The following is a 17,621-nucleotide window of genomic DNA, read 5'->3' on the forward strand; positions in this document are numbered from 1 at the left end:
AAAATATATAAATTGTAATATTCTAAGAAAAAATATTTTTGAAGAAAATGTCTAAATTTTTTGAAGATTGTTAAATTACACAATTTTTACAAGGAAAAGAAGTGAGGAAAGGAGGAAAATTCTAGTTCAACAAGAATGACCAAAATTATTTGAAATGTAAAGTACAGTAATCCCTCGAATATCGTGGTTAATGTGGACCAGACATAATCGAAAACCTGAAGTAGGGTCACCCCTATTAAAAAGATTTTTTTTCCTAGTCCTAGTAGCAAGAGTGGCTTCTGGTTTCATTGTGGATTTTCACATTTTTATGAACTTAAAAAATAAAATAAAATGCAAAAATGTTAAAACATTACCCCAGAAAAAATTCTGAAATTTATTGAAGCGTGAACTGGCGAGGTATTACTGTACATGTAATTTGCGGGATTGAAGTAATTGGATTGGATAACTTTATTCATCCCGTATTCGGGAAATTTCGTTGTTTTCGTAATAATCCTCAATGTAGTGAAAATTTAAACACTGTTAATGACTTATTGAAAATATATTAAGTTTGAGTTTGATTGATTTAATAAGAGACAGCCCATATTAATGAAGATATTTATATCCTTGTTAGTGAACATGTGCAAATATGTAAGATTGTCGCCAAGGGCCATAACAGTTTAAAAAAGCAGAGGTTTGTAGGAAATTAAAAAAAAAAAAAATCTTACAGATGAAAAACAAATGGATATCAAAATAAAAATAAAAACGTATTAAACTGAATTGGACATCCATTGCTGTCAACACCACCGACGAAAACACAACAATTCCCTGCCAGCCTTCCCTCTCATTCCAATTGGATTTAATGTCAACGAACCCCCAAAAATGTGTTTCCTGACGCAACAGCCCCCCAAAAACGCCTTCCTTTCTTTTAGCGGTCCCGTCTGAAATTCCAGATATTGCCGAGCATATTGCTCGCTTAAGGCAAAGTGTTCCATCTCCAGACTTAGTGGTGTCTCCTCCTGGAAGGTGCACTTGGCGTCCTCTCCAGCGCTCCCCCGGAATCCTTTCAACATACACCTACTCAACGTCTCTCATCCCGCTCACACCTCCTTTCGTACTCCCTTTCCTCAGAGTCCCTCTCGTCATCCTCTTCTTCTTCTTCTTCTTCTTCTTCTTCTTCTTCCCCCGTAACTCTTGCTTCTTCCCGCTGCGCCGCGTTTACGTAACCGTAAAATAAAATAAAAAAAAGCTTCCCTTATCCTGACAGCGCTCAGACTGACGGGCTGACAGAAAAAACGGCTTTCCTGATATGGTTTTCTGGAAGCATCCAGTTTTCTGCATTTACGTTAAGGTTGCTGTCACGTTTTGTTTTTTTGTGGACCAACATGGAAGACAAAACCTTACGTTCTCTGCGCTTCCTCTTCAGATTGCTATTTTCCAAAGGTTTGCCAGAAAACATATTTTTGATGCTTTTTTGGTTCGCAGGCCGCTTTAATGTCAACTTGATTTCACGTGGGCTGGACCATTTTAGATACAATATTTAGATTTATTTATTTTTATAAATGGATTAAAAGAACTGGATTAAAAGCCCTGAATATTCAGTTTTTTATAGATCTAAAACAATGTTTATTTTAGCTTTTTTATATATATTTTTAGATTTTACAAAATGATTTTTGAACTAAAAACACAGAAAAAAATGGATTAAAAAATGACAATTATTGATTTAAAAGGGGGAAAATCAGGAAATTTAATATACATCTATACTCTTCATTTTAATTGGATCCTAAAACAGAAAGTCGGCACTCATGATTTACTTTCCCAGGCCACACAAAATGATGCGGCGGGCCATACTTGGCCCGCGGGCCGCCTCTTTGACACTTGTGCTTTAGGCCAAACAGTCGGGGTAGGATAACACTGTAAAAAGTCAACAAGTATACTAAACAATTTTAATGTGGCTGCATTATTTAATGCATTGTTTTGATATCAGTGGCTCCCCAAATAACCACTTATTGTTATTTATTGATTATATATTGGTCTGTTTATTATTGTTATTTGTGCACTTTGTAGTGAAGCTTTAAATCTTATTATTCTTGTATAATGACAATAAAAGCATGTTTGAGTATTTATCTGTTTGTTTGTTGTTGTTATTTCTGCACTTCCCTACTAATTCATGTTGTTGACGAGTTAGTTATTCATTATTTGTCTGCTTGTTGTTGTTATTTGTGCACTTTGTAGTGAGGCATTAAATCTTATTATACTTGTATAATGACAATAAAAGCATTATTGATTATTTATCTGTTTGTTTGTTTGTTGTTGTTATTTGTGCACTTCGCTACTTATTTATGTTGTTGATGAGTTAGTTATTCATTATTTGTCTGTTTGTTGTTGTTATTTGTGCACTTTGTAGTGAAGCTTAAAATCTTATTATACTTGTATAATGACAATAAAAGCACAATTGATTATTTATTGGTTTGTTTGTTGCTGTAATTTGTGCACTTCGCTACGTATTCATGTTGTTGACGAGTTAGTTATTCATTATTTGTCTGTTTGTTGTTATTTGTGCACTTTGTAGTGAGGCATTGAATCTTATTAGTCTTATTATGACAATATAAGCATGATTATTTATCTGTTCGTTTATTTGTTGTTTGTTGTTGTTATTTGTGCACTTATTTATGTTGTTGATGAGTTCGTTATTCATCATTTGTCTGTTTGTTGTTGTTATTTATGCACTTTGCGGTGAAGCTTTAAATGTCATTATCCTTGTATAATGACAATAAAAGCATTCAATTTAATTTAATATCAGCAATGGCAACAATGGTGGCAAAAAGCACTGGAGCCAATTGCATTTGAGTATTTTAGACTATAAGTTAACACGTATTGCTGCTTTTCAACAAGAGATTTTAAGTCAGGGCAAAAAAATAAAAAAACTCTCCCGTGGCTTTCGATCTGATCTTCCAGTTTATGGCGTGTGATGTAGTCCAGTCCTGTCGCGGGGTGTCCCGCCTTGCCGGACGTCTCATTAAAGCAGCCTGCCTCTTATCACTCTCCACTGGAGGACTCATTACCACATTCTTCTTCTTCCTCCGCTCTAATGTCCAACTAACGTTTGTTACGTTTGTTCCGAACCTCCGTTTTGCGGCCGGCGGCCGAAAGCGAACGTTTTGCAGACGTTGATTAGCCGCGACGACAGCGTGGCGGCGCACCTGCTGCTTCGGAAGCAAGACGAGGACGAGAAGAAGATGAATAGGACGAGCAGGAAGCTCACTGTGATGGCAGGAAATAACCTCATCTTGTTGTGAAAAGACGGTAGAAGAGAAGTCGCTAAAATGGAAGATTACGATTTGCTACCATTGTTCACGATAAACACAACCTTGAACAGTAGAACTAAAAACAATTAGCGTCTCTACGTAGTGTGTATATTGCGTGGAAAGATGTTTTTTTGTGTGCGGGCTGATGTGAGATTACGTAAACAGCGAGTGGAACTTCCAAATTGTGAGGGGTCCACATCTCTGCTGGTTTCACTTGGGCCTCGGGATCTCAAAAACACCACAGCATTCATCAAGATGGCATAGCAGAGGCTATATTTCCTGAGAGTACTCACAAAGGAGCAACTAAACACCAACCTACAGAGGGTGATCAACACAGCCTAAAAGATCATCAACTCCCCCTACCCACCCCGTCCAGCATCAACAAATCCCGGTGCCTTAGAAGGGCAGAGAGTATTATAAAAGACAATACGGATCCCGGTTTAAACCAAATCAACCTGCTGCCCTCCTGAAGGCGCTACAGAGCCATAACAGCCAAGATCTGTCACCATACTCGAGTTCGGCACCTAGGACCTAATCAAGACTTATTACGACTACTTATTCTTCTTATGTTGACCACTTATTTATCTATTACTATTTATTAATTATTTATTTATCATTACTATATATTGATTATCTGTGTTTTTTTGTTTTTGAGTCCATAGACTCAGCGAGTCTACAACTTGGCGCTGAACGTCTCCAAAACCATAGAACTCATCCTGGACTTCAGAAAGAACAAGAACGCTCTGCTCTGCTGACCTCATTTGGACGGCTTATTTATTTCTTATCTATTGATTATTTATTTGTCTGTTTGTTGTTGTCATTTATGCACTATGTGGTGAAAGCCTTAAGTCTCGTTACACTTGTATAATGACAATAAAAGCATTCAATTCAATTCAAACTTGTCATTGTTGCGCGTTAGCTTGCATGCATGTAAGACATGAGTCAAAGTGGCGGCCCGGGGGCCAAATCTGGCCCACCGCATCATTTTGTGTGGCCCGGGAAAGTAAATCATGAGTGCCGACTTTCTGTTTTAGGATCAAATTAAAATGAAGAGTATAGATGTATATTAAATTTCCTGATTTCCCCCCTTTTAAATCAATAATTGTAATTTTTTAATCTTTTTTTCTGTGTTTTTAGTTCAAAAGTCATTTTGTGAAATCTAAAAATATATTTAAAAAAAGCTAAAATAAACATTGTTTTGGATCTATAAAAAACTGAATATTCAGGGCTTTGAATCCAGTTCTTTTAATCCATTTATTAAAAAAATATCTAAATATTATATCTAAAATAGTCCGGCCCACGTGAAATCAAGTTGACGTTAAAGCGGCCCACGAACCAACCCGAGTCTGACACCCTTAGTGTAAGGTAACATTACAGATCTTGTTCTGCTAATCACGAGATGACTACAGTATAGTACTTTAATGAATTAGATGCCATCTCTACTAAACATTAATCAGGCTAATTGGAGGGAGGGGCGGGGTGAGGGCGAGCGAATGGGTGCGCAGAGAGAGAGAGATTGCGAAATAAAGACGATACAAATGAGCTTAGCGGCGCTTATAGACGTGGACAATAGCCACCAGCTATGTTCTTTCAACGGGAAGGGTGACAAAGACGCCATGAAAGAACTTGATGCGGGAATCTAAGATTAGTATGGCAGAGGTAGGCGCTGGAGTTTCATGCCTGTAAACACGTGTTTACCGCAACAAAAGCCGTAGCATCAAAAGCGGAGGTGGCTTTTTCCTAGTGGCATTTTACAGTGACACGTAGAAAAGTAAAGATCAATAGGATGGCATTTTCAAATGCTTTTTCAGATTGTTTCCTTTTTCATCAGTTAATAGTAGTAGTAGTATTCAATAGTTCTTGCAAAAAAATCAAAAATACAAACGGCAAAACAAATACGACTATTTTTTTGGTTTTGTGGACATAGCGAACACATTTATGCTGCTTGAAAAGTAAGCATGGTAATTTCAGAAAAAATTGAACGTGTAAAATGTAAAACTTATTTAGAACATTGCGTTTCAAAAATTAATCGTCACGGTAAGCCCAAAAACTAAAATTTCAACATTTTCATGTAAATCGCTGGAAAAAAACATTGCTTAATCATTTTTGTGGGATTTTCGTAGCTTTGATACAAAATGTGTATTTAGTAGTTTGGTAAAGACTGGCATAGTAAACTTGGGAATATTTGTAGTATTTTTAAATTCCTGATGGGTCCATTAGTCATAAGAGCTGAAGTAATGTCCTCACAGAGGCTAATGGGCAAATTAGCACGGCTAATTACCTGCAACGAACTAGCCAGCGGGAATCGAGGCGGTCACGCAGGTGAGCCGAGCGGCTGTTTCAAATAAACTTCCGGTTCGAGATCAACGCTTCCCCGGCAAATAAAAAAGACTTCTGATAATAGAAAACCAAGCTGTGAAAAGGAAATTAACCAGCTACAATTTGGAACTGAGAGAAAATAGCACTTTAAATTTAGAAAAATGTTCCCACTTTAAGCTAATTAAACATCCGTCATTGTCAATGTCAGGCATTGAGTTCATTTTGAGTCACTTCCTTACAATATTAATGTACTTACGGGTCACTTTTGTAGTAGAAAAGACAGTACAGGTTGAGCAACACAGCCCAAAAGATCATCAACTTCCCCTACCTACCCTGTCCAGCATCTACAAATCCAGGTGCCTTAAAAGTGCAGAGAGCATCATTAAGGACAATACGCATCCCATCTTAAAGCACTTCAACCTGCTGCCCTCTGGAAGGTGCTACAGAGCCATAACAGCCAAGACAAACAGACTCAAGGACAATCATTTTATAATGACAATCATTCGATTCCATTTTGGATCGTTTTGGGGGCCTTTTTGTGAGTGGGACATTCAGATCTCAGACTATTGTTAGCCAAAGTTTGGGAGTGACAAACAAATCAAAGAGTGTGCGGGTTAAAAACAGCAAAACAATGACAATCAACACCCCTTGACACACTGTCGACACATGCTCCCAACACGCATTCTCGGCTAGCACACACGCTTCACACCATCCAGGCCTCAATGCGCTAATTAACATCAATCCATCGAACCGGAATCTGATACGCGGCGACGTCGATGGCGAGGGTGACGGAATTTGGCGGTGGAGATCGGCAGGCTTGGAAGTTCTTGTGGGGAAAGTTCAGAAACGTAACGCGGGTGGTCGGATAAAAATTGGACAACAGTAGACGCTCTTTAAAAAGCGAAAATAGTCAATGCTTGAAGGGCTAGCAAAAGCTAAAGTGTGTCTAATCTGGGGTGTGCCAGGAATTCTGGGAAGCAGCTCAAGTCAAGGATCGGAAATTGCGACCTGTCAAATACTTTTCAGGCTTGGAAGGAACTTGAATTTTTCGCTAGGTCGCTGGAATAAACCAATAGTTTCCATTTATTTTTCGCTAGGTTGTTGGAAGAAACCAATAGTTTCCATTTATTCATTTACCATAAGGCCTATGCTCACATGGGGGTGCTGGAGCTTATCCCAGCTAACATCGGCAAACAAATTGTTTAAATAATGTATTTTACATAAATAAAGTGAACAAACTTGCTCACCCTATGCAAAAAAATCAGCTATTTTAGTTGTAGAGTTAATTAGTTTTTGGGCTATTTTAAATTCCAGGTTTGTTTCAATAGAGTCCACATGTTATTTTGTATATCTATACATTTTTTTCCATTATATTTATGGATCATTTTGCTACCTTAACTCATTAACTGCCATTGCAAAGCATTTTAAAAACCCAATCTTTTTGACCCAATCTTTTTGACCCGATTCCATACCTGTCAACTTTGGCCAATTGTTCTCCTTATTAATGATTGCAATTGCCCTTATTAAGTGATAAAAAACGTACAAATGCAACGGGGCACATATTTACTCACATAGGGCGCATTTAAAAGTCTAACATTTTCTCCAAAGTGGACGGGGTGCCTAATAAGTATGCACTAAAGTCAAGATTCAGTAGGGGTACATTGCTTACTGACGCGCTATATAATGAAAAGGCGGAGCTGTAATGCTTAAAGCATGACAATATTAGCAGTCGGCGATGACGTTTTCGTTTGCTACCAGTGACCGAGGCGATCTGGAATAAAACCGAAATGGGTAAAATGAGATCGGCTTTACAAAAAAAACGTACTAAAAAAAAATTAAAATCCTGTACAAAAGTGTTATACAGCGTACACCATTTGAAATGATAAAAAACGTATAAAATACTGTGAAAACGTATAAATTGACAGGTATGCGATTCTCTGAAAAAGACGCAACTGGGCTTGATTTTTTGCTACTGAAACTTGTAGCTCGTTTTGTGTTTTTGCTGCTTTTCTGTCTTAATGATTTGGTGATTCTTAATGATCCCATTGACTTTGATTTGCTTTGTGCTTTGTGCTTTTTGCTTTGTTGTTCTGTGGCCTTTGACTACTGTCTAACTTATAACTATGCCTTTTTTTGCTACTGTCACAATGAAATTTCCCCAATACGGGATGAATAAAGTTATCCAATCCAATCCGATTTCCGATATGCAACAATCACCACGTGAATTTCGGTTTTCCTTATAAAGGCTATAAAAAACAAAATTTGGTGTCCAAACTTAGCTTAGCTTCAAACATTTAACGCCATTTCTGATCGGGAAAATCCAGAATTTCCAATTCAAAAAGTGCGCCCCAGTTTAGAAAAGGCTTGGGAAACCCCAAGGCTTAGAACTCCGCCCCCTGCCGAAGTTTTTCCGGTTAACTTCACCCCGGGAGTGGGCAACGGACGAGGCGATCGGTCAGCCCACTCCACGGCGTCGTCTACTGGCGCCCACTCGTGTCTGCCCGGCTCTTTCGAGAGCGCTTGTACTAGTTCGCGGCGCTTCTTGATATGCAAATGCGGGTGTGCGTTTGATTTTGCGTGCTCGACGTTGCTACAGAAGAGCGCTCCATTTAGACACAGGCGCTCCTCTGTGCTCTTTTTTGCGCCGGGAACGCCGCGGCGGCTCCTTGAAGCGGAGCCATGCTTTCCTCTTGATGCGCTCGCTTACCTCTAAGTTACCCCAGAAGCTGGGAAAAAGAATTTGGGGGTTGGAATTTTCCCCCAACGTACCCTTGAAAATAGGCTTTGGATCATTTTGGGAGGGAAGAATCGCTTCAAAGGGAGGTTTCAGTCACGGAATGTGCTACACGACCGGTAGATATTCATGGCTAATCCTCATCGGGGTCAAGGGGTGCTAGAGTCTGTCCCAGGTGATATATTTAGCGTGAACAATCGGAAAAATTCCTATTCCGGCCAGAGTAAAAAAATTTAATTCCAACTTGTCCCATTCAGTCATACCTGTCAACCTCTGCCGATAACTGCCCTTATAAATGATTATGATTCCCCTTACAAACCCCCAAAAACCTTACAAACACCGTACGACTCGTACGGTGTTTGTAAGGTTTTTTGGGGGTTTGTAAGGGGAATCATAATCATTTATAAGGGCAGTTATCGGCAGAGGTTGACAGGTTCTTTTAAAATGATTAATAATACTTGTCAAAATAACACACTATTGCTTTAAAAAAATATAATAATAATAATAATAATTTCACCTTTAAATTGGTCATGAGGAAAGTCAATGAATTGACCGTGTTTTAACGCAGTTTAAATTAATTTAACACAAGTTATCTGAAAAATTAAAAAACAAGAAATATACTGTATGTTATCATAATTGTGAAACCACTTTTGTATTCTTTAAAATGACTTCTTGTGAAAATTGTTGAAGGTTGTTCAAAAATAAGCCTTTGTAAAAAAAGAAAATTAACAAATATTTGCATGGATTTGACATGTTTTCATTTTATAGGCTTGTTGTATGAAAAAAAATTACCAGTTTAAATAATTACAGTATTTTCTCGCATATTAGCCGCCTCCGCTTATAAACCGTACCCTAAAAATTGCCTTAAAATCGTTGAATTTTACAATTTCCCTCGTACAAGCCGCCCCCTGATTCACAATTTTCACCTCCATATTCGTGGTTTTAATTGGGAGTACAAATGTGTTACTTTGAAGGGAAAATCTTAAGAAAAATCATCGCACGTGGACGAATTAAAAAAGGATGTCAGGTGAGCAGTACAACCAGGAAGTGTGTCCCTAGTGGTCTAGTTTGTCATACCTAGGTAATATGGTGGCCCTTTTTTCACATTTTATGCAAGATAAGCTTTTATTTCTTAAATTTCATTCATAAACATCATAATAAATTTTGTTTAGCATTTAAACTGTATATCTTTTCTCTATTTTGAAATAAATGACCGTATTGGCCGCATTGTCTTGCGTCATGGCGTCATGGCGTCATGGCGTCACGGCATCACGGCGCATATAAGCTGTACCCTCAATTCAGTCATCATTTATTTTGCGACAAATACGGCGTATATGCGAAAAAATACGGTAATGCTAAAATTAACTTATTTTCTCGTTCAGAACAAGCTGTGACGTTTTTTCAAATGCTATGATGTCGTTGTTTTTTATTTATTTTCAGTTGCGTGCTTCCATATTGATTCCAGGCTCCCTCCTAAATAAACCAGTAAGCTAAAAAACAGCGTTTTTTTTTGATGAAGCAAACAATCAGTGTGGGTGGAGATGTTTCCGCCAGCAAACAAAAGCTCTTCCTCGCTTTTCTCGCTTGCTTCCCGCAGCATTTCTTTTTTTTTTTGCACCTTGAGTCCCATTTGTCACGCCAACATATTGTCCCTTTTAAGATTGCGAGTCAGCCCATCAGAATATTCCCACTATTGTCCAAGTCCCAATTCACCGCCGAGTGGCTCCGTCGGCGTCACGTGGGTCGCCATGAATTGTACTTTTTTTCGGGGGTAGTAAGTAAGAAAAGAAAGCCAGTTGTCGCGGGGTGATGCAAGCTGTTTGGACCTTGGCTCGCCTTTAATTCTCCCGGCGATTAAAGTCCTCTTTAAAGCGCCACAAAGGCCCAAAGCGGCTGAATGGAAGTTTGTTTAAAGCCCGGCTGCAATCTCCACTTTTTTTTTTAAGTCAGCGCCTTTGCTTTTTCGCCTGCCAGAAATTCGCAAACTGAAATAACCTAAGCTAACAGTATACAAGAAATCGATATTTTGGTCAATTCTCAATAGATGAGGGATCATAGAAATGATCTATAGAGATTATAGAGATATATTAGGGGGGGGTGTTGCCTCATATACTTCATTTCACGTTTCAAATGTTATGATTACTATATTTTCTCGCATATTAGTCGCCCCGCGTATAAGCTGTACCCTTAAAATTGTCCTAAAATTGTTGAATTTTACAATTTCCTTCGTATAAGCCGCCCCCGCGTATAAGCCGTACCCTTAAAATTGTTGAATTTTACAATTTCCCTCGTATAAGCCACCCCCACGTATAAACCGTACCCTTAAAATTGTTGAATTTTACAATTTCCCTCGTATAAGCCGCCCCCGTGCTATAAGCCGTACCCTTAAAATTGTTGAATTTTACAATTCCCCTCGTATAACCCGCCCCCGCGTATAAGCCATACCCTTAAAATTGTTGAATTTTACAATTTCCCTCGTATAAGCCGCCCCCGCGTATAAGCCGTACACTTAAAATTGTTGAATTTTACAATTTCCCTCGTATAAGCCGCCCCCTGATTTACAATTTCCCCCTTCATATTCATGGTTTTAATAGGGAGTACAAATGTGCTACTTTGAATGAAAAATCTTAAGAAAAATCATATTTCTGAGATACTATAGGAATCGAACGGATCGTCTACTGGATTGCACATTCTGAAAGGGTGTGGCCTGCACGTAGACAAATTCAAAGAAGGAAGTCAGGTGATCAGTACTACCAGGAAGTGTGTCTGAAGACGTCTAGTAAGAAAAAATCTTAGGAAAAATAAGCGCATGTGGATGAATTATAAAAAAAAGGAAGTCATGTGAGCAGTACAACCAGGAAATGTGTCCGTGTCTGGGTGCAATGATAGCATGAGATACACATTACGCATGTATTCAATGTTATTCGTGGATATCTGAAATATATTTGTCAATTATATTAGCCCAGCTTGCCTGTGAAATTCAACTTTACACAACCAAACCAATGTTTAAGTTCACTTCTGATCAAATATTTTTCCAATTTTGGTCTCAACTTCTAGATTTTCCCAAATCCTTGTGAAATTATCCTAAAACGAATAAATACAAAAGTGAATAAAGGTAAACAAAGTTACACAAATTTCCCAAAAAGTCATGTTTTGTACTTTGTTCCTCAGCATGTCTTGACATTCTATATGACAAAGATGACACTCAATCTATAAACAGTACATATTAAAATGTCCTAAATCGATCACTGAAAGGAATCTGCGTTACAAAGGCTCTCTCTTCAGAATCGTTGAAAAAAAAAAAAACCCCGTTTGAGGCTTTTGCTCATCTCCATCAGCCACGTTTCTATAAGTAGAGCCTTTATCTGCTCGCAGGCTTCCACATGTTTTTTCCTCCTTTCTTTCCGTTCCATTTCCTCACAATGGCCTTCTTTCCGCTTTAATTCACGACAGAGAGAGGAAAAAAAATAAAATGCAATTCGCCAGATCATTTTCTCTCTTTGTGCATTTCGCCTTTTGCGCGGCACCCTCGGGAGCCCCCCCATGGCTCCCTGATAAACAATTTCCGACTTCAAACTTATATCTTACAATATGTATACAATCAGTAACATTAATATGTTTCATGTATTGTTATTATTATCAGTCATGTATTTAAGACGACCGTTGTATTTAAGTCTTATTCCAATGCAAAAAAACACCGTCTTATATTCGGGTCGATACGGTATAGGATTTGTTTCAAAACAAAAGACTGGTAGTTTAGCCTTAATAATACCGTTTTTTCACATTTTCTTTCAAATGGAGCGTTTGATATTTTCAGTTTTTTTGTCAATACATTGGGTGCTTCTTCCAATAGGGCACATGTGTAAAAGTGGCGGCCCGGGGTCCAAATCTGGCCCGCCGCCTCATTTTGTGTGGCCCGGGAAAGTCAATCATGAGTGCCGACTTTCTGTTTGAGGATCAAATTAAAATGAAGAGTATAGATGTATATTACATTTCCTGATTTTCTTCCTTTAGAATCAATAATTGTCATTTTTTAATCGTTTTTTTCTGTGTTTTTAGTTCAAAAATAGTTTTGTAAAATCTAAAAATATATTATAAAAAAGCTAAAATAAACATTGTTTTAGATCTATAAAAAACTGAATATTCAGGGATTTAAATCCAGTTCTTTTAATCCATTTATTTTTTTTAAATCTAAATATTATATCTAAAATGGTCCGGCCCACATGAAATCAAGTTGACGCTAAAGCGGCCTGCGAACCGACCCGAGTCTGATACCCTTGCAATAGGGCGTTAGTATGACACTAGGTGATCGTATGCTATGTTAGACGCTAGCGTGTTATGCTATCCGCTAGTGTATGTTATGCTAGCTGCTAGTGTAAGTTAGGTTAGTCGCTAGCGTGTTTTTTTAAAGACAGCAAAACTAAGATTGATAATGCTTTACTCTCCTGGGATGTTTTGAATGGATTTACCGTAATGCTTGGAATGCGCGGGGAGACTATTTTTAGGGTGAATGTCCGCTGGGTTGATCGCAATAAGTAGCGTGCCGGTGAGAAATAAAACTAGACACTCAAGCGGTCAGGGCCATACAAAAAAATGAATTTAGTGCATAACCAAGGTGCACTGGCCGATTGGGCGCATCAACCAGTTTAGAGAACATTTTAGACTTTTAAGTGCGCCCTATAGGTGTGAAAATACGGAATTTACTGAACAAAAACGTAAATGTTAAAGCGATAGAGGGGACCTATGTAATCAATTCCAAATTGATTGTTAAATCAAGATGGTATAAAATAATGGTATGAATTTCGAGGCATTTAAATTGAAAATTTGGTACTTTTCCGAAATGGTTGCTTCAAAAAATAATAATTTGTGAACATTTTTGGGGATTTCCGAAGTTTAGTGAGGTGGTCCGGGAGTTTGCGTTGCATTTCCGGAGAAACTCCTTAAATTCCTAAGTAGTTAGCAGCCCTGTTATAATTTTAAATATTGAGACTAAACTGATACCACGTTCAATTTCCATTGCGCGTTATGAAAAACGCTGAAAAAAAACCTTTTTTTTTTATCCTTTAAAAGGCCCTACATTGCCAGCGTCCACTCCGTCTGCGTGCTATTCCATCTCTCCAGTAGTTTAGCATAATCACATCCATGTTGCTGTGATGGAGCACACTTGGGTTTGATTAGGACACACACCAGCACACACAAACACACACAAACACACCGACACATTCGCCGTGAGCTCCACTTAAACCATATTACATGTCTGACTGTGTTCCTAGCATGTCAGATTATCCACTTCTGGACCTGCCGCCGAGCCTGAACGTCTTACTTGGGGAAGCGCCAAACTCAGGGCACATTGAACGCATCGCCGGACTTGGTGTCGCGTTTTTCAGACCGAGAATGGGGAAAAAAATGACGGAATAGCGCCAAAAAAATAGGGTTTTAATCCTGTAACCTCACGGCTCCATCAGATTTGATCAATTTGTGATTAGCCAGATAAAGATTGACTTTTTTTGAGATTTACTGAACTGAATCCTGGCTCAGAAACAGGAGATGTCAGTCAAAAGAAAGGAAAATAATATTGCAAATATTGTGTCCATGTATTAAAGTTTTTAAAAAAAATAACCTTACTGATTTTGTTTATTTAAACACTGCCAAGATTATTTTAGATATAATATTTAGATTTTTTTTTATAAATGGATTAAAAGAACTGGATTAAAAGCCCTGAATATTCAGTTTTTTATAGATCTAAAACAATGTTTATTTTAGCTTTTTTTTAAATACATATTTTTAGATTTTACAACATGATTTTTGAACTAAAAACAGAAAAAAAATTATTAAAAAATTACAATTATTGATTTAAATGGGGGAATATCAGGAAATTTAATATACATCTATACTCTTCATTTTAATTTGATCCTAAAACACAAAGTCGGCACTCATGATTTACTTTCCCGGGCCACACAAAATGATGCGGAGGGCCAGATTTGCCCCCCGGGCCGCCACTTTGACACCTGTGATCTAAAGGAAATGGGATTTACAATATTTCTGCGCGCATTTAAAAACATCCCAAACAAAAGGACTGTCCAAAATAGTTTACCTGTACGACACCACTATTTGGCTTCACTCCGGTCCAATTAGGTAAATTGCTGCCCATTGATTGGCGGACAACTTGAAGCGCGGCAGACTGAAAAACGGAAAAAAAACGTGTTTCCAAATGTTGGCCTCGTCCCGTACGAGCGCTTCTTATCGTAAACGTGTCCCTGGCCCGTGTCTCATTTTCTGTTTTCCCTCTCTCCTGGCACCCGGCATGAATATTCATGAGCGCGTTATTTGCATTGCTGGCTCCTGAAAAGAGGCTGAGTACACAAAGGTGACAGCCATCAAGCTCGGGAGGCGGCGGCGGCGGCGGAGGCTGAGCGCTGACAGAAAGAGGTGGTTGGGGGAGGCGAGAAAAGAAGTCAAAACAACGGGGGGGAAAATAGCCAGCGGAGATGGAGAATTTGCATTCCTGCCTCGGTTGGGACCCAATTGGCGCTTTTGACTTGGAAATGACTCAAATGACCCTAAAAATGAGGAAAAAGCTGCAAAATAAACTCATTTGTGTCGTTTAGGGCATGACTTTTAGTGTTTTTTTTGTGAATTTATTCTTGATGGACATGGATATTACTGGAAATTTTGAGTAACATAAGTTACTGTTTGTACTGTTTGTGTGTCTTTTTGGGTATGGCCTTTAGTGGTTTTTTTGGTGGTCTATTTTTGATGGACATTATTGAAAGTTTTGAATAATAGTGTGTTGAAAGAACACACAGTTACCTAAAAATTATTTTTTAGGGCATAAGTGAGACTTTTTGGTGAAAAGACCCATCAAAGATAAACTTGTAGAGTTGCAGGAAGCAAGAAAAAACTGTTTTGGATGCAAAGTGACCCCCAGAATGGTCTTTTTGAGGTCTCATACGTGCTTTTTTTAACCCATATTTTGTAAGTTTTTTGATCATTTCAAAGTGTATGCCGTATAACAACTTGAAAAAAATGTTGTTTTTTTAAAGTACGTTTTTTATAAAAACTATCTGGTTTTACCCGTTTCGACTCTAATCCAGATCAAAAACATCATTGTCTATTGCTAATGTTGTCATGTTTTTTGCATGATATGCACACGTCAGTCATTTCCGCCATTTTCACTACATAAATATAGCGCGTCAGCAAGCAAATGTACTCAGACAGTCAAGCTGTCAGCGTCATACAGCAACATCTACAGAATCTTAAATTTAGTGCATACAAAAGGCGCACCGACGGATTGGGCGCCCCGTCCACTTTGGAGAATTTTTTTAGACTTTTAAGTGCACCCCATGGGAGTAAATATGTGCCGTGTTGCATTTGTACGGTTTTTCTGTGTCTGTATTCTCACCCTCTTGCTACTGTGATAGTGAAATTTCCAGAATACGGGATGAATAAAGTTATCTAATCTAATGTAATTATCACTTAATAAGGGGAACGATTGGCCCAGGTTGACAGGTATGAGGTCAAATCTAGAAAACCTACAAAAAAACCAAGCAGAAATTCCATCTTACCTTAGGATGAACTGCTCGGCGAGCGACTCCGTCTTCATGTAGACGGCGAACGCCACCGTCTTTCCCAACCGGACGGGGCTAGGCGGGACCAGGATGTCCACATTCCGGTCCATAGTCAGCAGTTCCCCTTGGGGCGCCACCGGGCCCACGCTCATGTCCACCGACCCGATCTTCTGCATGTCCTGAAGACCTCCGTCCACCAGGGGGCTCCACGGGCTCATGCCCAGACCCCCGAGAGAGCCAGCGTTGGCGTTGGGACTTTTCCAGAGCTCGTTGACAAAAGGCGGACACTCCGCCCTGGCTCCCTCTACTGGTATGACGGAGAAGTAAACATCCAGGGAGGGCAGCGTCCCTTCCGCCGGGCGTCTCCTGGCTTGGAGGGGCGCAAACCAAGCCGGGGGGATTTCCAAGCGTACCACGCAGACGCCCATCGGGCCCTCCAGTCGGCAGCCGGCCGAGGGCGCCGCCTCGCCGGGGTCTCGCACCGCCAAGGCTCGGACACACGGGAGGAGACTGGGGGGCGTCGGGTCGGACTCGTCCCAACGCCGGCCCGCCAAATAAAAGAGAACCTGAAAACAAAATGGAGAAACAATTGTTTGATTGTGTGACGTTGATCTGTGGTTAGCATCTAAGGTCTATTTTTACATTATTTAAAAAAAAGTCACGTTCTTCCTAGCATCGCTATGCGCAATGTGTGGAAGATTGTTGACTTAAATGATGTTTGGTTAGCAGGACGCTAGCCAACGTAAATCCGGGTTTGACATTACGTGACCTCTGGATAATTACACATGAAATAATAGCCTCTGATTGGCAGAATGTAACACAAAATGAGCTGCAAGGTGAAGCGCCGCCATTGTTTACTTTTGTATTTTCCCGTCCAGACTTATTATGTTGACTACTACTTATTTATTATTTATTTAATATCATTATTTATTGACTATTTATCTGTTCATTTGTTTGTTGTTGTTATTTGTGCATTTCCCTACTTATTTAGGTTGTGACTGCTCATTGTGTGGACTTATTTATTGATTATTTATTTATTAGTTATTTTTCTTATTTATTATGTATTTGTCTGTCTGTTTGTTGCTGTTATTTGTGCGCTTGGTGGTAAAGCTTTAAATCTCATACTTGTGTAATGACAATAAAATAAATAATAATAAATAATATAAACATATACGTGTGTATGTATATATATATAAATGTATATGTATGTGTATATGTATATGTATACGTATATAGATATACGTATATACGTATACATATACACATATATATATACACACGTGTGTATATATACGTATATACGTATATATGTATATATGTATATATATATATATATATATATATATATATATATATATATATATATATATGTGTGTATATATATACATGTGTATATATATACACACACATGTATATATATATATATATATATACACATGTGTGTATATATACACGTGTGTATATATACATATATATACACACATATATACATATATACGTATATATACACGTGTATGTATATATATATATACGTATATATGTATATATATATACACACATACGTGTATATATGCATGTAAAAAAATTGTATAATGACAATAAAAGCATTCAATTCAATAAAAGCATTCAGTTCAATTCAATTAAATTGTAGCCAATTCAATTCCATTTCCAATTTAATTCATCCAACGACTGAACCATGTTTGCACATGCGTAGCT

At 38.4% G+C, this 17,621-nt stretch overlaps 1 protein-coding gene across 1 annotated transcript in view; it reads right to left on the reverse strand.

Annotated features, from left to right (window-relative positions):
- The window catches only part of LOC144074522 (transmembrane protein 132B), a 117,815-nt gene that overhangs the window by 55,561 nt on the left and 44,633 nt on the right, over positions 1 to 17,621 (reverse strand). Inside the window, exon 4 of the mRNA XM_077600993.1 lies at positions 15,903 to 16,471. Within this exon, the coding sequence (XP_077457119.1) occupies positions 15,903 to 16,471 (569 nt within the window). The remainder of the gene's footprint in view (positions 1 to 15,902; positions 16,472 to 17,621) is intronic.

Source organism: Stigmatopora argus, chromosome 5 (genome assembly GCF_051989625.1).
Source record: "Stigmatopora argus isolate UIUO_Sarg chromosome 5, RoL_Sarg_1.0, whole genome shotgun sequence".
Lineage (NCBI taxonomy): Eukaryota > Metazoa > Chordata > Actinopteri > Syngnathiformes > Syngnathidae > Stigmatopora > Stigmatopora argus.